The 24,737-nt window shown below is 44.9% G+C and overlaps 1 protein-coding gene across 4 annotated transcripts in view; it reads left to right on the top strand.

The window, feature by feature from the left end:
• Positions 1-24,162, top strand: part of lars2 (leucyl-tRNA synthetase 2, mitochondrial) — an 86,618-nt gene extending 62,456 nt beyond the window's left edge. For 3 of the 4 annotated variants that reach the window (XM_055658747.1, XM_055658756.1, XM_055658765.1), the window contains exons 19-21: positions 1,852-1,963; positions 18,952-19,079; positions 23,079-24,162. In XM_055658747.1, the coding sequence (XP_055514722.1) occupies positions 1,852-1,963; positions 18,952-19,079; positions 23,079-23,255 (417 nt within the window). In that variant the 3' untranslated portion in view covers positions 23,256-24,162. The remainder of the gene's footprint in view (positions 1-1,851; positions 1,964-18,951; positions 19,080-23,078) is intronic. The other variant, XM_055658774.1, reaches the window with a different exon arrangement.
• Positions 24,163-24,737: the final 575 nt, after the last annotated feature.

Genomic DNA, 24,737 nt, shown 5'->3' with positions numbered 1-24,737 from the left:
TTTCTGGAGTGCAGTAATTAGCAGGGCTCTCCAAGAGTGAAAGAATGAGATTGATTGGATTATTAGCTTAGAAAAATCATCACCTACTGTGCAGAAATTGTCCTAACAATCAAAGAAAATGATCCTATTCCCTGTTTTTAGCACCAGGGCAGATTGATTAATATTTCAGCAGAATTATGGTGTTGTTAAGGAACTAATAATTCAGAATCTGAGGATAAGGTTGAAATCCCACAATTAATTGCTTCACATAATTGAATTAACATGAATTATAAAGCTAGTTATTAATGGCAACTCTGGAGTTATTGGGCTGACACAAGCAAAATTGGCTCTAATTAGGACAGGAAATTTGCCGTGTAGGCAGGGGCGGGGGGCGGCGGGGGGGGGGTTGTGGGGGGGGGGGGGGGGGGGGGGTAGTTATGGGCGGGGGGAGTTGTGGGGGGAGTGAGCTCGGAGAAAAGACAGGGAAGAGCAATGGACGAGAGGGGGGTATTACGGGGGAGGGGAGGAGGAGCCAACGAGGGGGGCCAGAGGGGTAGTGACTAGAATTGGCAGTGCTATGGCGATTCACAGCGGGCGCTGGTCACTGATAGTTCTCCTCCACCGGGATCAGAGTCTCCGCTTTATGTTTGGCGACATCGGCGACATCTCCGACTCTGGGCTGGACTGGGTCTCCGATGTAGGGCTGGGTCTCCCACGCTGGGATGGGCTGGGCAGGGTCTCAGATGCTGGGCCGGGTCTCCGACGCTGGGTCTCCGATGCTGGGCTATTTGGGGCTGGGCTGCTTCGGGTCCCTCAGAAAATTGTGTCTGGTTGGAAACCTCCACCGGCCATCTTCAGGTCCAGTAAAGACGATGTGATAGGGGAAGCCACTAATCCGCTCGGCGCTGAACAGCAGGAGAAGAGATCAATTTGCGCATGCGCGTTTTTTAAGACCTTTTAAACCTCGCTAACTTTTACTACACTCAACCGATCGGAATGAAACTTGGTGCAATCGCAGCATAGGAGAATGGTGAGTGAACTGGCGAAAAATCGTAGCACTAACGTGAACTGTATTTGCGCAACTAGAAAGACCGCACAAACCGGAGGATAACAAGATCAGAGTTTTAGTTATGGATGGATGAGGGGGGTGGTGGGGGGTGGAGAATCTCAGATGAATGGTTTAGGTGTTTGGAATCAAGAGAATGTAAAATTCTTCATTGAAAGTGTTGTAAATTCTAGTTTTAATTTAGAGATACAGCGTAGATACAGGCCTGTCAGGCCACTATGCCCATGCCAACCAGCCATCACATATACACTAGTCCTACTCACAAGGACCAATTTACAAACAACAACTCCATACAGATAGTAGCCACAGTCCGGATTGAACCCGGGTCTCTGGCGCTGTAAGGTAGCAACTCTTCCGCTCTGCCATTGTACCAAATCTTTGTAGATTCTACCATTGAGTTACGTCGACATCCTGGCAATGAATCTTTTTATTTCTGAAATTAATTGTTTTTTAAGCATCAAGGTAATCAAAGGATATGGCAAATGGGTAGGAAGGTGGAAGATGAGTTGTGATCTTACTAAGTAGCAGACAGAGCTGGCTGAAAGGGCAGTACAGTTAACCCTCATTACATCAAACTGTAGGGTGAGTGAGTCGGGCGTGGCATTGGAAGCCAGGGCTGGGGAGCCACGCGAGCTGGGTTGGTGTCGACAGGTCCGTCCCCTAGAATCAAAATCTGTTATAAAGGAGTCCATTAAAATTACGGTTTATTGTGTAGTGAACTCTGATTTCTGCTCTTGAAGGAATTGGCTCCATTCATGCTGTAAATTAAGATTTTATTTTTTTCTTCCTCTTAACCTTTCTTTCAGCAAGCTCCTCCTCGGGTAATACTCCATAGCAGGGAATATGAAGAGGCTCTAGTGGCCTTGTGCATTATGGTGGCTCCTATGGCTCCACATCTGGCATCAGAGTTATGGAAAGGTAAAATCAATTTTTGTGTTGCAACAAAAAATTGTCGTGTTGATCAAAAAGTGTTATAAAACCAGTCCATGACAGTAATACTGAGTTTAACACTGAGAAATTTGAATTTGTCTAACTATTATCGTGAAGGTGGTTTTGAGTTGCGTTCATAATGTTCTATAGTCAGTGTGGTGAAGATACTCCAACAGTGGCATATAGAAGGATTTGCAGAACTTTGATCCGGTGATAATGACAGAATATTAATATTTACTAAGTTGGACCGTGTGCAACAAGAAGGGTAAATTGTTGGTGATGGTGATCCCCTTGCACCTGCTGCCTTTGTTTCTTCCAGATGATAGACCTCACGATGTTGAGTAATAGATTAAAGAGTTGATGCAGTGGATTCAGTAGATATTGCATTCTGGCAGCTGCACTGAAGGGTGTGAAGGTCAATGATGCTGAAGAGGGTCCAATTAAGGGAGCTGCTTTATGCCAAAAGGTGATGAGTGTTTTGCGTGTTTTTGGAACTGCACTCATCCAGGCATGCAAAGATTATTTTATTACATACCTGACCTGCGCCATGTGAATTGTGAAAAGTCTTTGAGGCATTGGGAGATAATCCATTGGATGCCAAACACCTGTTCCGATTAGACATTTTGACGTTGAGCATTAAGCTCTCATGTTATCGGCAGCAGCAAGGATTTGGTTTCTCATTGCTACGAGGTGTTTACAATCTATGATGATAAAGAATACTGCATTGAAATGACAACGGTCATACCAAAACATGTTTTTGCTGGTGCAGCAGTGTAAATTTGCCTGCTCATACTTTAAACTAAACTAGAAAAACACTCGGGTTGACAGTCAAGGGTTCTATTTACTAAAGACACAAGCCGTTACAGTCATGGAAATCATGAATGCTATTTGATAAATTAAAGTAATAAGGAATAGAAGTAGAATGAGGCCATTCATCCCATCAAGTCTACTCAGCCATTCAATCATGGCTGATCTATCTCTCCCTCCTAGCCCCCTTCTCCCCACAATCTATGACACCTGTACTAATCAAGAATCTATCTATCTCTGCCTTAAAAATATCTACTGACTTGGCCTCTGGTACATTTTGTGGCAAAGAATTCCACAGAATCACCACCCTCTGACTAAAGAAATTCCTCCTCATCTTCCTAAAAGCATGTCCTTTAATTCTGAGGTTATGACCGCTAGTTCTAGACTCACCCACCAATGGGAAAATCCTCTCCACATCCAAGTTGGTGGCCTTTTCCTGCTCCCAAGTTTCTGTATTTTTCATTGGATGTGGCTGTTCATGGTAAACCTGGCATTTATTTTGCATTTCTATTTGAGCCTTCTTTTGATCCACTACGTTGAAGGTATTCCCACAGAGTTGTTGCATTGGGGTGTTCTAGAATTTGGACCCAATTACGATGAAGGGACATACGTTTTAACCATATAACCATATAACAATTACAGTCCACAAGTCCATGCTGAACAAATTTAAGTCCATAGCTGGTATGAGTTGGTCTGTGATATGTGCTGAGGTACATTCATGTGTTTATTATTTTCTTGTATGTTAATGAACTCGTAATGGAGCCACACTATCTTAAGATTAATCAATCACGGCTATTGTTTCTCCAGATGACTTCCAGCTGCTGGCTAGCATACAATAACAGGAACAATGAATGCTTATTTATTTATTTTCCTCCCTCCTTCGTAACTGAAGGTCAATTTTAGTGTCTGCCTTGCATCACTTGACAATTTGCTTGATTAAATTATAGAACAGCTTTTCTCTCTAAACCACACATCTTGTTCTAGAGTTAGTTATACAACATTAAAACAAGCCCTTCAGCCCAACTTGTCCATGCTGACCAAATTGGCATTCTGAGCTCGCCATATTTGCCTGCATTTAGCTCGCATTCTTCTCAACTCTTCCAATCCATATATCTGTCCAAATATCTTTTGAAACTGGTAATTGTATCCGCTTCTACAGCTCCCCCTGGCAGCTTGTTTCAGATACTTTCTGCAACAACCACCATTAGGTGTTAGCTAAGGCTCATTCATGGACGTTACTTTGTTTCTGTGTAGCTTGATTCTTGGCCTTTAGTTGAGTAGAAAATCTAGGTTGACACACCAGTGGAGCACGGTCCAAGCGTGTGTTTTTATAGTTTGCAGTAGTTCATGAGTTCTAGGAGCAGAATAAGGCCAATTGGCCCATCAAGTCTACTCTGCCATTCAATCATGGCTGATCTATCTTTCCCTCTCAACCCCATTCTCCTGCCTTCTCCCCTGACACCCTCACTAATCAGTAGTTTATCAAGAGACAATAAGGTTTACCCAATCTCTTCTGAAGACTCAATTTTTGAATATTCCTATCACCTGTGCTTTTGTTTCACAAATAGCCTGGTAATTTACCAACCGTTAATCGTGCTTTAATTATTTGAAGAACATTTAATAGGCTTAGCGTGATCATCAAAATTAAAGAGCACAGGTTCTAATCATTTGTTCACCAAATACTTATTTAAAAATGACTCTCAAGAGTCATGAGTGTTTAATTGTCATAACTACAATGGAACAATTAAATTCTTATTTGCAGCAGTATTACAAGACTGTAAACTAAATACACATTGATAATATGTAATAAACAAAAATTTGATAAATCAAGTCTCAATGTAGTGCAAAAAGCCCAGTCATTAGTGCAACACAAGACAGCCATTGTTCATAGCTTAATGTTGTATAGTGTTCAAGAGCCTGATAGTTATTGGGAAGAAGCAATTCTTGAACTTGATGTCACAGCTTTCTGATTTTATACCTTCATCCTGATGGTAGGAGTGAAATGAGAGCACAGGCAGGATTCTGCTGCTGAGTTACTCCTTTTGAGTCTATCTTCGGTTTAAACCAGCATCTGCATTTCCTTCTTACTCATTTTGTCTGTTCCACTGCAAAATCTCCTCAAGGTGTGTCTACTTTGAAGACGTTCTCCTCCTCTCTCTGACGACAATTCTGCAACATCCTCTCTCGCTACTCCCTCTCTGATTCCTCTTGCTCTATGACCACGTTTTAACCCAGACTCGCTACCACAACCACGTGTGTTTTGTTGGTGCTTGCCTGCGCCTCCATCTTCTACCTCTGGGATTGCAGCTCTGGTTCCAGTCAACCTAGCTCGGACCCAACCCAGATTACAGGTACCGACAGTCAATTTGACGCTTTTCGCAACAGTTCTCCTTCCGTGCCCCGCATTCTACACTGGCTGCAATGCGCTGGCACCAGCAGGCCCTTGCTGTGCCTCTCCCGCAGCTCCGGGCCTCGCTCACACACACACCTGCAATGGACCCCAACTGTACTTCATTCAACGCCAGATCCACAACCTCAACAAACACTTCCTCGCCTACCTGGTCTCTACCAAGGATCACAAGCTTGCCCGTGTCCAGACCGGTCCCTCCACTGACACTCCTCGACACGGCCGCCCGCGGACCTGTGTCCCCACCGCTGGACCACGCCGCCTGCCCGAACACCGTGAGGCTGAGATTGCTACCACAAGGAGCAGCACCAATTTCCACTGCCTCTCCGAACTTCACCGCCTTCCTGACCAAACCCAGGCCCAGACCACCAAAACTGCCGCGGCCACCGGCTCTCATCTGGGGCCACCGCTTTTGTCGTCGACTCTCATCACCACCTGTTCTCGGTCTCCTCCATTGTTTCTCCGGGACCACCGATGCTGCTGCCACCGACCCGTATCTCTACTCCAGCCCCCCACGGGCCTCCACCAGCGATTACACCGACCCTTGCCTCTTCACCGCCCACCAACGGTGCCGGAGCCATTGCCTCACCTGAGTCCCAGGCTCAGCACCAGGCCCACAGTCTCCACAATGCAGACTCAGCTGGGTCCTACTACTCCCCCCTCCTACGGGGAACTTCAGTAGTGTTGGGTCTTCCCCTTCTCCCTCTTTTAACCAGGTTACCCTGACCACACCCCACCCATACAATAGTCCTCACGCCCCCCCTCTCTGAGCACCCACCATTTCTCCCCCCCCCACCCCCACCAAATCTCGCCTCGGACTTTGTCCACTCCCCGGACCTCCACTGACCCCAATCCCCCCTGACCTCCGCCTTTCTGATACAGAATGGTCTGTCCTCAACAGAGGCCTCACCTTCGTTCCCCTCCGCCCCAACCTCAACGAGTTGCGGGTCCACCACGACGTAGAGTTTTTTTTCCTTCGCCTCCACCGTGCCTTTTTCTATGGGAAGGAGTCCTCACCACCCAATGATGACCCCATCTCCACCAGTCCCTCTCCTCTTGGACTCCCCAGAACTGTCTTCTACCCTCTCTAGACCTCTTTATTTCTAATTTCCAGTGACATCAACCTTTTCCACTCCCTTTAAGGGCCTGTCCCACTTAGGCGACTGCCAGGGACTACTTTTAATGGAATTCACCTGCAACACCTGGCGACAACTGACGACAGCGCCCACGACAACACCTACGTCCACCTACGACAACCCACGACAAGAACAATTGTCACCACTGGCGTCCAAAAATATTCAACATGTTGAAAATGTTGCATCAGTCGCCTGTAGTCGCCCAAATAAATCGCCAAAGTGGGACAGGCCCTTTACTTACTCCATCCTCCCCCCCCCCCCCCCCCCCCCCCCCCCCCCCCCCCCCCCGATCGTACAGCCCTCCACTCACTCTGCAACAACCCTGACATTATAATCAAATCCGTTGACATGGGAGGTGCCGTGGTAGTCGGGCGCGCTGATCTCTGAGGCCAGGCGACAACTCTCAGACTCCTCCTCGTACTTGTCCTTGGACCATGATCCCACAGATTAGCACCAGGCCATTATCTCAAACTCCATTTCTGATTTAATCACTTCTGTCCTTCCACAGCCTCAAACCTTATCATTTCCCAGCCCCGCACGGCCCGGTTTTACCTTCTCCCAAAAATCCACAAGCACAACTGCCCTGGCAGACCCATTGTTTCTGCCTGCTCCTGTCCCACGGAAATGATTTCCACGTACCTCGACTCCATCCTATCCCCCCCTGGTCCAATCTCTCCCGACCTATGTCCAAGATACCTCACATGCCCTTCGGCTCCTTAATGGCTTACGTTTTCCGAGCCCCCACTCCCTCATCTTTACTATGGACATTCAGCCACTCTACACCTCCATCCACCACCACGAAGGCCTTAAGGCCCTCCGTTTCTTCCTCGACCGCAGAACCATCTAATTTCCTTCTACTAACTGTCTACTCCGCCTAGCAGAGCTGGTCCTCACCCTCACCAGCTTCTCCTTTGATTCCTCCCACTTCCTCCGAGTCCAAGGTGTAGCTATAGACACTAACATGGGACCCAGCTATGCCTGCTCTTTGTAGGGTACGTTGAACAATCCCTGTTCCAGGCGTACACTGGCCTTATCGCCGAACTCTATCTCCGTTACATTGATGACTGCATCAGTGCTACCTCCGGCACCGATCCAGAACTCACGGACTTCATCTACGTCACCACCAATTTTCATCCTGCACTCAAATTTACTTGGACCATCTCCGACACCTCCCTCCCCTTTCTTGATCTCACAGTCTCCACCACAATAGACTATTGACTGACGTCTATTACAAACCCACTGACTCCTACAACTATCTCGACCTCACTTCTTCCCACCCTGCTTCCTGCAAAGACTCTAACCCTTACTCCCAATTCCTTCATCTGCGCCGCATCTGCGCCCAAGATGAGGTGTTCCATGCTAGAACATCCGAGATGTCCTCATTCTTTAGGCAACCTGGGTTCCCCTCACCCATCATAGATGAGGCCCTGAGTACCCCGCAGCTCCGCCCTTCCTCCCCATCCCCCTCCCCCTAGTCGTAACAGAGACAGAGTCCCCCTAGTTCTTACCTTCCACCCCATCTGCTGTCACATACAACACATGATCCTCCGAAATTTCCGCCACCTCCAACGGGATCCCACCACTAGCCACATTTTCCCATCCTCAGCCCTTTCCGCCTTCTGCAGAAACCGTTCCCTCCGCAACTCCCTGGTTAACTCGTCCCTTCCCACCCAAACCATCCCCTCCCCAGGTACCTACCCTTGCAACTGCAGAAGATGCAACACCTGTCGCTATACCTCCTCCCTCGACTCTGTCCAGGGACCCCGACAGTCCTTTCAGGTTAGGCAGAGGTTCACTTGCACCTCTTCCAACCTCATCCACTGTATCCGTTGTTCAAGATGTGGACTCTTATACATCGGCGAGACCAAACGCAGACTGGGCAATCGTGTCAGCCAAGGTATGAATATTACAGCCCAGGGGTATGAATATTGATTTCCCCCACTTTAGGTAGCTCCGGCATTCCCTCTCTCTCTATCCCTCCCCCACCCAAGTCGCACGAGCTTTTTATTTTCACACTACAAACAGCTTACAATGGCCTGTTTACTTATCATTGTTACTTTTTGTGTATATCGTTCATTCATTGTTCTTTATCTCTCTACTTAACCGTCTATATCTCTCGTTCCCCTTATCCTAACCAGTCTGAAGAAGCGTCTCAACCCTAAACGTCACCCATTCCTTCTCTCCAGAGATGCTGTCTGTCCCGCTGAGTTACTCCAGTTTTTTGTGTCTATCTTCGGTTTAAAAGAGTATCTGCAGTTCCTTCTTGCGCATAGACAGGATGGTATTAGTTGCCTTTTTGAGGAGGAAACATTGTTGTCAATTCATACTCATTTGTACTTTGTCGTTGTCTGCTGATAAGGAAGTCAATGATCCAGTTGCATGGGGATGAGAAGAGACCCAGTTCCTTTAGTTTAATGTAATAAAAAGGAACTGCAGATGCTGGTTCACAGATGGGAATGTTAATCCTGGCCAAATTGGAGAGGCTAGGACTTTAAAATGGGGTAAAAGCTTCAGGGCTGCTGGGAGATTTGGTCAATTTGGAATTGCTCTCTGCAGAACTGGGACAAGCTGCGGAGTGGTGACATTGTGTCGAGAGCCTAGATACAAGTTGCAAGAAAAGAATAAGAACATCTGCAGACCCTGTCAATTAGGTGCAAAATGCATTGAATGGATTGGATGGCTGCAAACCAGACATACACCTTGTAAATAATTATAAATAATGTTGCAGAGTTCTACATTGCCGAGTGTTGATTGGATGAGGTATTGAGCCTTGTCTGGGTTTCTTGCAGATCAGGGTAAATGTTTCTGTTGGCTTCCTTGAGAAGTCCTGTTTGAATACAATGTATTAAGCTGCTGTATTATTGGGTTAGGGAAATGTCTGTAATGTATGGGGTTAATCAATATCTGTAATTGGATTATTAATAGACCACCCCGATGTGGTTCGGCCCCTCAAGGTCCTGGGACATATAAAAGTCCGCTGCCACGAGGTCCAGCGACGATCTTCTGGGAGAGCGCTTGGAACTGCGCGACCTTCTGGAGTGTCTCTGTTTGAGCGAGGCCTAGAGGGCTTGATCAGGCTGATACGAGGATCGAGCCTGCGGTGGGATAGGTACAGTAGTTGAACTGTAATTGCGCTTCGTCAAAATAAAGATTAGTTGATCAAGTGCTTGATTCAGTGTTTTTGACTGAAACTAGGCTGGGGGGAAGCTTAGAATGAGCAATTTACAGGCACAAAATGCTGGAGTAACTCAGCGTGGCAGGCAGCATCTCAAGAGAAATGTATAGGTGTCGTTTTGGGTCGGGACTTTTAGAATGTCACCGATTCATTTTCTCCAGAGAGGCTGCTTGACCCGCTGAGTTACTCCAGCATTTTGTGCCTTTCCCTTAGTTTATCGAATAATATGTTTAGAGGGGATGATGGTGTTGAACGTTGAGCTGTAATCGATGAACAACAGATTTATTATTATTGTCATGTGAACTGACATACAGTGAAAAGCTTTGTTTTGCATGCTGTGTAATCAGATCAGGTAATATTATAATGTGACAGCTCCCCCTCCCTCAGATGACACTCGGATCACCATCACTGCCAGACAGGCCAGGAGAGGCCAAACCTTGAGCTGAGGCCACAATTATATAAGTAACAGCTGTGTGCAATTAACTGATATTGGTTTGTAAAAGCAGGCGTTCCAGCCAGAGGGGGGAAGTGAAAGGGCGAGAGAAGCAGGAGACAGGAAAGGAAGGACGGGAGGGAGGGAGAGAGTTCAAATTTATTTGAAATTGAACTTGAGAGAAGCAGGAGAGAGGAAAGGAAGGGAGAGAGAGAGAGAGTGAAAAAGAGAGGGAGCGAAAAAGAGGGAGAGAAAAAGAAGTGGGGTGGGGTGGCTTCCTGCTAGCTGTGTTCCCCTGTCGCAGGTTTGGAGGAAGACTAAACCATTGGGACAGACCCAAGACCACCAACACCACCGTGTGTTCAAGACTGAGCTGCCAGGAAAAGCCATAGACAGCTAGCTAGTGCCTCCGCTGAGGCCAAGACTGAGCAGCCGGGGCAAGCCTAAGACCGCTAGTGTCTCTTACCTGCCCACAGACAACGAAGCACTGCGCCCACACAGAGGCAAACATTGAGCCACCAAGATAAGACTGAGACCTCTTGAAGCCCTGAAGCTGAACTGCCAGGACAAGCCTGAGATGGCCACTCAAGGGTGAACTGCAGGGAGAAGCCCGAGATCTCCATGCTTCCTCCTTCGAGACCACGAATGAGGTGCCGCGACAAACCCGAGATTGCCAGCTTCTCCTCACATGCACCCTGACGACGACGGACAGCACCCCCATGTGGACGTGGGCTTTCTTGTCACTATCAATAAACCTGAGTTGTGGAACCTGGCATCAACCGTGATACCGCAATAAATACAATCCGGCCAAACTCAGGTACCATAGATTGAGCAACGGCTAAGATGACAGAGTGTGGAGTATAGTTCACAGCATTGTAGTGTATCAGTTCCATTTACAAAGTCCAATGTCCACAATGGGGTAGAGGTAAATCGGGCTGTACCCAACCTTATGGAAGAACTGTTCAGAGCCTGATAACAGAGGGGAAGGAGATGTTCCTGAGTATGGTGAGACGTGCTTTCAAGCTTTTGTATCTTCTGCCTGATGGGAGTAGGGAGAAGAAGGAATGACCAGGATGGGACAAGCATTTGATTATGTTGGTAGCTATTCAGAGGCAGTGCAAAGTGTAGATGTGGTCAACAGTCGGTGTGATGTGTTTGGGGCTACATCCACAACTCTGCATTTTTGTAGCAGTCTTGAACTGATCTAAACAAGCAATGATGCAACCTGAATCCACTCAGTATGCTTAAACCTACCTGATCTCCCAGTTGCTCAACACTTCAACTCCCCCTCCCATTCCCACACTGACCTTTCTGTCCTGGGGCTCCTCCATTGTTAGAGTGAGGCCCAGTGTAAATTGGAGGAACAGCATCTCATATTTCGCTTGGGCTGCTGACACCACTGTATAAAAATTGACTTCTCTAACTTCAAGTAACACTTGCCGCTCCATCCCCCCACCCCCCCCCCCCCCAGTTTTTTCCAAGTAGTCTGACTGTCCTGATTTACATTTTATTTGTTTGCTTTGTTGTTATTCTCCAAGCTAACAATGATTTATTCTACATATTCCTTGACCTTCATCCCCTTTGACTCGTTTTCACACCTCACACGTCCTTATCTCTGTATCTCCCTCTCCCCTGACCCATTCCTTCTATCCAGAGGTGCTGCTTGTCATGCTAAGGTACTCCAGCATTTTGTGTCTTTGTTTTCTATGGGGCATTGGAGATGTGCTGAATTTCCTCAGTCTGCCAAGGAAGTAAGAATGCTGTTCATCGATTACAGCTCAGCATTCAACACCATTATACCATCAAAACTGATCACCAAACTCGGTAACCTGGGCATCGACCCCTCCCTCTGCAACTGGATACTGGACTTTCTAACCAACAGACCCCAGTCTGTGAGGTTAGACAAGCACACCTCTTCAACCCTCACCCTGAACACCGGTGTTCCACAGGGCTGTGTGCTGAGCCCCCTTCTCTACTCCCTCTTCACCTATGACTGCACACCTGTACATGGTACTAACACCATCATCAAGTATGCAGATGATACAACGGTGATTGGCCTCATCAGCAACAACGATGAGCTGGCCTACAGGGAGGAGGTCCAGCACTTAGCAGCATGGTGCGCTGACAACAACCCGGCCCTTAACTCCCAAGAAGACCAAGGAGCTCATTGTAGACTTCAGGAAGTCCAGAGGCGGCACGCACACCCCCATCCACATTAACGGGACGGAGGTGGAACGTGTTTCTAGCTTCAGGTTCCTGGGAGTCAACATCTCCGATGACCTCTCTTGGACCCACAATACCTCTATTCTGATCAAGAAGGCTCATCAGCGTCTCTTCTTCCTGAGGAGACTGAAGAAGGTCCATCTGTCTCCTCAGATCCTGGTGAACTTCTACCGCTGCACCATCGAGAGCATCCTTACCAACTGCATCACAGTATGGTATGGCAACTGCCCTGTCTCCGACCGGAAGGCATTGCAGAGGGTGGTGAAAATTGCCCAACGCATCACCGGTTCCTCGCTCCCCTCCATTGAGTCTGTCCAAAGCAAGCGCTGTCTACGGAGGGCGCTCAGCATCGCCAAGGACTGCTCTCACCCCAAGCATGGACTGTTTACCCTCCTCCATCCGGGAGGATCTATTCTACTCTCCCTTGACCGAACCCTTGGTCGAGGACAGCTTCTTCCCCGGCTTTCACTCTACTCAACAACGTACCTTAATCTCTGTATCCCCCCCCCCCCCCCCCCCCCCCATTCCTATTTATTCAAATAGTTTGCTTTGTCGCTCTTCCAGGGAGATGCCAAATGCATTTTGTTGTCTCTGTACTGTACACTGACAATGACAATTAAAATTGAATCTTAATCTGAATCTGAATCTGAAGTAGAAGCATTGGTGGGCCTTCTTGGTTATCGTATTAATATGGTTGGTCCCCGACATCGTTGGTAATACTAAAGCCAGGGAAATTGTAGCTCTCAACCATTTTGGCACCATTAATGCTGGTTGGGGATTATACCCCACCATGCTTCCTGAAGTCGATAATTATCTGCTTCATCTTGCTGACATTGAAACAGAGGTTATTGTCTTGACACCACATTACTAAGTTCTCTAACTCCTTCCTGTACTCCGTCCCATCATTCCTGATTTTGCCCACCGCAGCAGGGTCACCTGAAAACGTGTAGATGGAATCGGAGTCGAATTTAGCTGTACAGTTTTGGGTATATAGGGAGTATTGTTGGGGACTGAAAATACATCCTATTCAGGCACCAGTGTGGAGAATTATTGTGGAACAGATGTTGTCACCTATCCTCACTGATTGTGGTCTGTGGGTCAGAAAGTCGAGGATCCAGTGGCAGAGGTGGGGTTGATTCCTAGGTCCTGAAATTTAGTGATAGGTTTGGACAGGATTATGGTGTTGAAGGCAGAGTATAGTCGATAAATAAGAGTCTAACGAGTCCCTGTTGCCTAGGCGTTCCTAGTGATGGGGGGATGATGTCTGCTGTGGACATGTTGTGACAGTAAGCAAGCTGCAGTGAATCAAGGAAGGCTGGATTTAATGTGCGCCATCACCTGTCTGACGTTACGCGTTCTTATTTTCCAATTGGCCCAGTGCAGAGTGAAGAGCCAACAAGATTGCACTCCCCCCCCCCCCTCCCTCCCTCCCTCCCTCCCTCCCCCTCCCTCCCTCCCTCCCTCCCTCCCTCCCTCCCTCCCTCCCTCCCTCCCTCCCTCCCTCCCTCCCTCCTCCCTCCCTCCCTCCCTCCCTCCCTCCCAGTTAATCTATTGTAGACAAATTATGTGTGTCCTGTACTTATTGTGGTAAGAGTTGATATGCACCATAATCAACCTCTCAAAGCAATTCATCACACAGATGGTGGTGCCACCAGTTGGGGGTAGTCATTGAAGCATGTCACCTAGGTCGAGTTTAATAATTTAGTGTGATAGGTTTGGATTGGATTATGGTGTTGAAGGCAGAGTATAGTCGATGAATAGTCTAACGTACGAGTCCCTGTTGCCTAGCTACATAGCTAGATAGGCCAAAGCTGCTTATGAAAATCAAGCTTATTGAATATATATTTTTAATTGAATCCATTTTACTAGCCAAGTATGTATACATACAAGGAATCTGCCTTGGTGCCTTGCATTTGTGAAGTAGTATTTGGACCTTCCAGTAATGAATATCTAAAATGCTAAACCATTAGCCAATATGTGTTTTAACTCTATCCAGTAAGGACTGGCTCGTCCACCTTCACACTGTTTTTCATTTGCTCTATTTATTGTTGTATCTGACATTAGTGGATGCCATTCACTTTGAGTTTCATGTGCACAAGGAATTTCATTGCACCTTGGTGTATATAACAATAAACTAATCTGAATTTATTCCTTTCAATTATTTCATGTCCTTCACTACCTTGTATAATCATACTATCCTGCTTTGCAAATTACTTTTGCAAGGCATATTGAAAGAGATTTTACTCAGCACCATGCTTGAGTTCAGGCAGTGTTACAAGACACAAATCTGTTCAAGAATATAATTGGCAATAGAAGCAATGCTATTACATCCAAAAAGGCTGCCTTTGAATCCTCATCTTTTTCTTCTTCTGGATTGCATCCAACTGTCGTCTTACCTTTCCGATAATATTTGCTTCAAGGAGCCCCTTTCCAGTATGAGGTAGTTTCATTGTGGCAAACTTGCAAATTCACTCTCATGGAACTTGTCTTGAGTGTGCAGGTTTTCAATTTTTCCCAGAGATTTAAGTCCGTCCTGTCAGTTCCACGGTACTATGTGTAAGAAGGAACTACAGATGCTGGTTTAAACATAGAAATATAGAAACATAGAAAATAGGTGCAGGAGTTGGCCATTCAGCCCTTCGAGCCTGCACCGCCATTCAATATGATCATGGCTGATCATCCAACTCAGTATCCTGCACCTGCCTTCTCTCCATACCCCCTGATCCCTTTAGCCACAAGGGCCACATCTAACTCCCTCTTAAATATAGCCAATGAACTGGCCTCAACTACTTTCTGTGGCAGAGAATTCCACAGATTCGCCACTCTCTGTGTGAAAAATGTTTTTCTCATCTCGGTCCTAAAAGACTTCCCCCTTATCCTTAAACTGTGATCCTTTGTTCTGGACTTCCCCAACATCGGGAACAATCTTCCTGCATCTAGCCTGCCCAACCCCTTAAGAATTTTGTAAGTTTCTATAAGATCCCCCCTCAACCTTCTAAATTCTAGCGAGTACAAACCGAGTCTATCCAGTCTTTCTTCATATGAAAGTCCTGACATCCCAGAAATTAGTCTGGTGAGCCTTCTCTGTACTCCCTCTATGGCAAGAATGTCTTTCCTCAGATTAGGAGACCAAAACTGTACGCAATACTCCAGGTGTGGTCTCACCAAGACCCTGTACAACTGCAGTAGAACCTCCCTGCTCCTATACTCAAATCCTTTTGCTGTGAATGCTAACATACCATTCGCTTTCTTCACTGCCTGCTGCACCTGCATGCCTACTTTTAATGACTGGGTGTACCATGACACCCAGGTCCCGTTGCATCTCCCCTTTTCCTAATCATCCACCATTCAGATAATAGTCTACTTTCCTGTTCTTGCCACCAAAGTGGATAACCTCACATTTATCCACATTATACTGCATCTGCCATGCATTTGCCCACTCACCCAACCTATCCAAGTCACCTTGCAGCCTCCTAGCATCCTCCTCATAGCTAACACTGCCCCCCAGCTTCGTGTCATCCGCAAACTTGGAGACGTTGCATTCAATGCCCTCGTCCAAATCATTAATATATATCGTAAATAGCTGGGGTCCCAGCACTGAGCCTTGCGGTACCCCACTAGTCACTGCCTGCCATTCTGAAAAAGACCCGTTTACTCCTACTATTTGCTTTCTGTCTGTCAGCCAATTCTCTATCCACATCAATACAGAACCCCTAATACCGTGTGCTTTAAGTTTACATACTAATCTCTTATGTGGGACCTTGTCGAAAGCCTTCTGGAAGTCCAGATATAACACATCCACTGGTTCTCCCTTATCCATTCTACTTGTTACATCCTCAAAACATTCTATAAGATTCGTCAGACATGATTTACCTTTCATAAATCCATGCTGACTTTGTCCAATGATTTCACCACTTTCCAAATGTGCTGCTATCCCATCTTTAATAACTGATTCTAGCAGTTTCCCCACTACCGATGTTAGACTAACTGGTCTGTTATTCCCCGTTTTCTCTCTCCCTCCATTAGCGTGTGGTTACATTAGCTACCCTCCAATCCTCAGGAACGACTCCAGAATCTAAAGAGTTTTGAACTGAAGATTGACACAAAAAAGATTGTTAAACTGAGTTATTTTGTCAGTCTAATTCAAGAAAACTTGATTCAAACCATTGTTGCTGTTAAAATCGATTCTTTATTCAGCGCCGAGACTAATCTCTAAACCTTCCAACACAGAGCTGAAAGCTCCAGGACAGATCCAAAGAACTAGTAACTTTGGTACAAACTTAACGCATCATATAGGTATTAGACAATTATGGTACAGAAGGTGTGGCAAACTATTAACCAATCATTATGGTTTACCATACATTAGCTTATTTGCACTAACTAACCAACTAAGTCCTTTCCAGTGATTGACAACACATATAGTCACATGATTTTCCCTTTTCTGGCCTCTTTGCAACCCTTCGTTTGCCTGTGGTTTAACGTTACCCTCTTTGTTCAAAATAATTTTATTTCAATGAAGTATACCCACAAAAATGTTAAATCAATTCTCAAAGACCACCTCTCAGAATATAAAATACACATCATACAGCAATCACACATTACATACACACAAATAATTTCCCTACAACTACATAGTTAAAATACAATTACTTATGGATTACAAAGATTAAATATGAGTTTTGCCCCATTCTTACAAAGTGGTAAAGACTTAAGTTATTTCTAATCACACAATTCCCAACTCCAAGCACACAAAGGCCATATACTTGTCACACTTGATAAATTATAATTGCTTCTTACCAAGCTCGGGTCTAGTTTCATTCTGAATTACAACCTCCCCCTTGCTCATCTCTGGAATGTAAGGCCTCTCTATGACTTCTTATTAATAACATTCCACAGCAGCAAATGGAAGATTACTATATGCAGACCCAAATCGTTTGGCTTAGATCAAAACAGAGTTACTTTCTCAGTTTTCTATAAACATAAGAAATCATCCTTATACAAAGGTCACACAACCATCACCCATAACTTAACTCTTTAACTCTGACTCCAAATCACAGACGATTATCTAGCCTTGCTGTCTAAGACCCAACATAAACAACCACAAACCTTCTTTGTGACGCACTTGAGCTCAAAGATGTGTCACAAAGAAAGAACAAATGGTGCCTATGTCCTGGGAAGAGACCCCATTAACAACCTAAACACCAAACTAAACCAAATACAACTTCTGACAGCGTTATAGCTGCTTCAAAGCAAACAAAGCTATGCCTATTCAGATCAACATTTCCATGTTATGATAAGCCATCTGTTCTCCTGTGAGTACTTTGTATTTTATTACTTTGTGGGGACATGTATTTCTGAAAACCCCAAACCCTTCTCTTGCGACTCAACATAAGTTCCTCACACTAAAGTTATTATCTGAGCAATTCTATTGCATAATATTTCCTCAGGAAGATTGTTCCCGATGTTAGGGAAGTCCAGGACAAAAGGTCACAGTTTAAGGATAAAGGGGAAATTCTTTAGGACCGAGATGAGAAAAACATTTTTCACACAGAGAGTGGTGAATCTCTGGAATTCTCTGCCACAGAAGATAATTGAGGCCAGTTCATTGGCTATATTCAAGAGTGAGTTATATGTGGCCCTTGTGGCTAAAGGGATCAGGGGGTATGGAGAGAAGGCAGGTACGGGATACTGAGTTGGATGATCAGGCATGATCATATTGAATGGCGGTGCAGGCTCAAAGGGCCGAATGGCCTACTCCTGCACCTATTTTCTATGTTTCTATGTTTAATACTGGCTACTTCTCCATAATCCTTTAGTCAAGATGAATGGTATCGGCCCAAAATGACAACTGTCCATTTCCCTCCACATATGTTGCCTGACCCTCTGAATTCCTCCAGCTGCTCTTTTTATTTTATCGATGATGAGAATTGCTCAGATAGTTCACTGAATGTTTTATGTGGGAAACAAATGCCCACCCACTGTAGCCTCTTCCAGCAAACCTTGTACCTTGCCTCCCGGTACTCCTCTGGAAACGAGGTTTGTAAATACTCAAGCAGTACAACTCTACATTTACCATTTTAATTTCCACTTCTTGAAAGAACCTACCTGCAGCGCCATCCTCACCGTAGTAAACCTGAGACATTTTGAAGAGTGAAAAATAAATCTAAAATGTAAAGCAGATAGAGGTCAAAGAAATTAACGTGAGGTTTTAGTAGAAATGTTTAAATATTATCCCAATTGGGCATATAAATCCACCTATCTGAATCCTAAAATATAGTTCATGGAACATGTGAATGGTATGCTTATTGGAGCGTCATATCTAAATTTGGTTTGCTGAAATTTAGTGGTCAATCCTACCAGTTAGTTTTGGTTTATTATTTGGAATAATATTAAAAGCTAATAAATCAATGCCACCTGGAAGCTTGTGTTGTGCAAATTAGCTGCTATATTTCCTGTCTACAGCAACAACTCTCTTATAAAAAGCACTTCATGGCTGTAAAAGATAATGAAAGGCACTCAAGGAATGTATGTTTTTGCTTTTATAATTGTGATAACACTCAAAAGTATAATTTATATTAAAGTCACATAATTCAGAGCCTGATATGACTGGATTTCTCTGTCTAATGTTGAACGGGATTGGCACCATGGTTCTCCATTGTCTCATGGCTTGTGACAAATAAACATTCATTTCCTCAAGGTGTTGCCATCACCACCATCGCCACCTGATGTATTTTTGGGAATTACAATTTTATCTTTACATTAATGCACAAATTAACGTGTTTCTTTACTTTTCAGGTCTTTCCAGTGTTCAAAATAAGTTTTCCACTCTCTGTCAATGGAACACTGATGTACTTCTTCAACAATGGCCAAAGGTGGACCCAGTGTATATGCAGCAGCCAGACACTGTGCAGATGATAGTCAGGGTAAGAGCAGAAATGTGAAATAACTCTTCCGCATGGTATACTCGTATATACCTCTTACTTTTTGTACAATTCCTCTTTCTTCCACTACACAGAACTTATTGCTCTTCTTTGGATATTTGAAACGTTCCAACTTATTTTGTTCCATAGACATAGACATAGAAAATAGGTGCAGGAGGAGGCCATTTGGCCCTTCGAGCCAGCGCCGCCATTCATTATGATCATGGCTGATCGTGCCCAATTAATAACCCGTGCCTGCCTTCTCCCCATATCCTTTGACTCCACTAGCCCCTAGAACTCTATCTAACTCTCTCTTAAATCCATCCAGTGACTTGGCCTCCACTGCCCTCTGTGGCAGGAAATTCCATAAATTCACAACTCTCTGGGTGAAAACGTTTTTTCTCACCTCAGTCTTCTCCTTGCATCTCCAAGGTGGGTGATAGATTGGGCCCGACATTAACAGCTACAAGTCTTTGGCACCAATTTTTTCTTTGCGTAACTGGAAGAGGCCATTCATTTCTAATTTCATCCATTTTCTACCATGGTTGATCAATGGACTAACCTCCTATATCCATCTTCCTGCTGTGGAGGGTCTCTGTGAAGACAGGGAAACATTGAGGCACGGATCTATCAGTGAGTGGGTCACAATTCTCTGATTCTAAGACACAGTAGATAGATATTTTCTAATGCTCTCATTCACCATTTGATTCTCATAATAGAATATGGAGCAAGTAACTTTTTGTTTGAATCGTAATAATCGCAATTGGGAAGAAAAGTGAGAAAGGAGATCGCTTTTTCGTAAGTTTTCTCTCAGTATAGGAAGGAAATATAGTTTTGCTGCTGTAGTTCTGAACTGTAGTGGCTGACAGTGCCCCTTCCCTTGGTCCAAGTATTATCTGGGTCAGTAGATGGGACTCCTTTTCGGCATTTAAGTCAGAAACTTGAGGTTAAAACCAACAGAAATATACTTGTTGGGTTAATTAGTAAATCCCCAGGAGCATCAAAGTAATATTTCCCTCAAGACACCATCGAGAGATTTGAGTCCAAGATTCAGGCAGAGCTCTGCTGCAGTCTGGAGGGTAGTACCATGCTGTCACAAATGGTATATTTCAGATGACATTTTTAACCAAGGCCCTACTTAAGACTCCCATTTGAATATTAAATATATCCTTGACATTATTTGCATATCATGGGAGTACTACCTAGTGTCTTTGCCAATATTGTCGCTTCGACATCACCAGAAGCAGACAGAATTTAATTTTCTCGCCATATGGTTTTGCAAGAGCATAAGAAATAGAATCAGGAGCAGACGTTTATGGCCCCGAGAGGACTGCTTCAACATTCAGTACGATTGTGGCTGATCATTACTATTTTACTGCTCTATCCTCATAGTCCTCTAAAATCCAGAAATCTAGTGTCTTTGTTTTCAGTAAAATCAATTACTATACTTCCACGGCACATCGAGATAATGAATGACAAAGATTAATTCTGCTCAGAAAAACAGTACTGCCCCTTGATTCAGTCCTAAATGGCTTCCCTCTTCTTTGGAAATTTTGGACCCTAGTTCTGGACTCCTCAGCTATGCGAAACTCCTTCCTGCATCTACACCATTGATAATGAGGACAGATTTCAATCTTATAAACACTATAGAATAGAGATAGACAGCATCTCTGGAGAGAAGGAATGGGTGACATTTCGGGTCGAGACCCTTTAGTTTAGTTTAGAGATACAGTGCGGAAACCGACGAGTGATCCCCGCACATTAACAGTATCCTACACACATCAGGGACAATTTACGCATACACCAAGCCAATTAACCGACAAGGCTGCACGTTTTTGGAGTGTGGGAGGAAACCAAAGATCTCAGAGAAAACCCATGCAGGTTACAGAGAGAACATACAAAGTCCGTACAGATAGCATCCATAGTCAGGATCAAACACGGGTCTCCGGTGCTGCATGCGCTGTAAGGCAGCAAAGCTCAGTCTTCAGACTGGTTAGGGATGAGAGGAACGAGAGATATAGATGGGGAGCAGCGCCAACCATCGCCCCTCCGACCACCCCCTTTCCGATATGGAAAAGTCGGTCCTCAAAAGAGTCACCACCCAGTGATGACCCCTTCTCCCGTCTCCACTGGGACTCCCCACAATGGCTTTCTACCTTATCTAGACCTCTTTATTTCTAACTGCCAGCGTGACGTCAACCATCTCATTTTGCACCACAGTTTGATTCAACCCGTCAAAGCATAATCAACTCTTTGCCATCTCTGCACACGTCATGATCAGTGTCACTCATATTGCCTCACTGGGCGATCTCCCAAAAATATCCTTCCAAGCGCTGCTGTCATGTTCCACAAAATCAAAAAAACAACTCTGCCACCTCTATTACCTGCCACTCTGTCTATCTTGTAGTGTCTGCCCGATGGAACACTGAGCTGCCAGTTCTGCCCCTCTCCTATCCATGTTTCTACTGGCAATAATATCCCAGACCCATATAGCCTCAAAGCTGCCCTACTCAAAATAGCTACCTGAGTACAACTGGAAAATCTCACCACCAGGATATCGGTGTTGTTCCTGTTTAGATGCAACCCATTCTCATGTATAGATCATATCTTACTTGAAAGAGAACACAAGTAAGATAGGTACTCAGAAGGGTTTATAGTAGTCTGGCAAGGGTTGGGATGCAAAGCAATAGTATGGCACATGTGGAAATAGATCCTGATACAGATATTATTGTGTGTTAATTTCATAATAGGCATCAGGGGGAGAGAGAGGGAAGGCCTCCCCACTCCCCCCCCCCCCCCCCTCCCCCCTTCTCCTCTGTACTAGCTCCTTGGCCATGCTGATATTTGTAGCATCTTCCTGTCCTTGGTTTTGCTAGCTCGTGGCACAGGGAGTAATCCTGAGATAATAATCCTAGAGAGAAGGGTCTCGACCCGAAACATCACCCATTCCTTCTCTCCAGAGATGCTGCCTGACCCGCTAAGTTACTCCAGCATTTTGTGTCTATAATCCTATAGATCCTGCTTATCAGTTTCATACCTAATCCCTAAATTCTCTTTACGGGACATCATCTCTCTTCCTACCGCTGTTGCTGGTACCCATATGGACCACAGCCTCTGCTGCTCACCATTCCCTTTCAGAATGCCCTGGGCCAGTTGTGAGGCATCCTTGGCACCAGGGAGCAACACATGGTCTCTTTCATGGCCACAGAATCTCCTATCTATTCCCATGACCATAGACTCCCCTATCATTATTGCTTTTCAAGTCTTTGCTCTACCCAGTTTTACCGTAGAACCAAACATGGATCCATTGATCTCGCTGCTACTGATATTTTCCCCTGAAGCTATTCCCCCTCTCACTCCCCCAACAATTTCCTGGTACTGGATACTACTGTACTTGCTTGAGAGGGGTATAGCCACAGAGGACTCCTGCACTATCTGCCTACTTCTGATGGTCACCCAATTTCCTGACTGAACCTGCAAAGTGACCACCTTCCTGATACTACTACTCTCTGCCTCCTAAATGCTCAGTGTGACCAACTGGTGCTCCAACCGATCCATGGGGTCTGAGAGGAGCTGCAGCTGGATACACTTCCTGCAAAAAGAGTTGGCTGGGACACCTGACTTGTCCTTGATATCCCACATCCGGCAGGAGGTACACACCACTCCACTGACTAACTTGACTGCCCTTAGAAGAAAACTGAGAAAAATAAAAAGACCCACTGTGCCTTTACCTGTGTCTGCTTGCCGTCCTCACCGGAGCTCAAATTCACCAAAGCCAACTCTTAGACCACCACAACAATTGGGCCTCAAAGCTGCCCTGCTCAAAATAGTTACAAAGTGGGAATCTTGAAAGTGGCTTTGATGATCCATGGAGAAATCTGTCTGCAAAAGGCTATAATTTCAAAAGCATCTTTCACATCTAATTTATATTTGCTGATGTTAAGAGTGATAATGCAATGTAAGTATGTCTGTGACCAATTTTGCTCAACTCTTCCCCAACAGATCAACAACAAGGTCTGTGGCTCGGTGAATGTGCCCCAACATGTGGTGAAGAATGCAGAGCGGGTGCAAGAGCTGATCCTTCAGAGTGAATTAGGGATCAGGCAGCTGCAGGGTCGCCCCATCAAGAGAGCCATCCTTTCTCCCAGGGCCACTCTCATCAACTTTCTAGTGGAATAATAAACTTGTGAATGCAACCTTCGTGACAGGTGTGAGTTAAGTCGTCACTTTAAACATTGCTAGGATATCAAGAGGTGGACCCTCAAATTACCAAGGTCGTTTTGATGGTTTGTATATTGTTGCTATCAGCTGCTTACTCCAGTCTGGAAACCTTCAGTAAAGGTGGGGACTTACAAGGCAGACAGATGATGCCTTATCTCCTTGACGAAATGCTGTCAATAATAATGTTGATCATTCACTCTTGGCTGGAGTATAGGACATGTGATAGAACACTGCTGCAATGGACAGAAGACCGAAGTTCGAAAGTCAACAATTACAGATGCTCGAAATCTGAAATAAAAAAACAGAAAAGGGCTGGATAAACACAGCATATCAGGAAGTGACAATGGAGAGAGAAGCAACATTACTGTTTCAGATCAATGATTTTTTTCTGAGTATATTCTTTATATACAAAACTGAAGTTGTTGGTTTGTGTAATCAAAGTGTTTTGGACAAATATTGTACAATGTTATATGATCTCCAAGTCAAAATTCTCCACATTTTATGTTCCATCCATCGTCAATTATTTTGCAAACGCAATGAATTAACATCAACCGAAACAAAGTCCCAGGAGTTTTTGTTTAATGATGAGATAGATAATAAAATAAGACGGGAATTTTTAGAAGTAATAATGCACAAACAAGCCCATTTTCCCCATTCAATGAAAAAATAACATGTGTGATTATTTGTGTAGGAAGGAACTGCAGATGCTGGTTAAAATAAACTGATGATAGACACAAAAAGCTGGAGTAACTCAGCAGTTCAGACTGCATCTCTCCAATTGGTTTTAAGTTTTATGTAGCAGTGTTTTATACAAAAACGAAATACAAGTCCTAGAAATCGGTAATAAAAACAGAAAATCTCAAAACACCAAGTTGTCAGCATCTGTGGATCAAAATGGTTCAAAGGAATGGAAGTTAATGGTTCAGGACAGTGCATGAAACGACAGGGCATTGACCGTGAAACATCATCTATTTTGTCTCTTGCTGAAGATTACTGCCTAACCTGCTAAGTATATTCACCAGGAACTGCAGATGCTGGTTTCCAAAAGAAGACTGAGTCCTGGAGTAGCGCCAGGGGTGGGGGGGGGGGGGGGGGGGGGGGGGGTGGGGTCAGGCAGCATCTCAGGAAAACATAGATAGGCAACATTTCAGTTTGAGGACTCTTCTTTTTAGACTGACCACTGCTTTAGTATATCCACTACTTTATTTCAATGTTGTTTCATGTTCCTGTGTTTAGCCGAGGGTGACATAAACATTTTCTTACTGATCTATATCTGACCGTGGCATTTTCTGATGACTGATGTGAATTCAATAGATTGTTAGGGAATCCCTGGAATACCAAACATGATCCTTTCGTCCATTTTTCTACTGTAAAACACTGTTAAATGTTCCTACCATTCTCCGTCAGTTCAATCATCCCAGATGACAATCATAAGATCAT

This window comes from Leucoraja erinacea, chromosome 2 (assembly GCF_028641065.1).
Source record: "Leucoraja erinacea ecotype New England chromosome 2, Leri_hhj_1, whole genome shotgun sequence".
NCBI classification, from domain to species: Eukaryota; Metazoa; Chordata; class Chondrichthyes; order Rajiformes; family Rajidae; genus Leucoraja; species Leucoraja erinaceus.
This window is presented reverse-complemented; position numbering and strand designations above follow the sequence as displayed.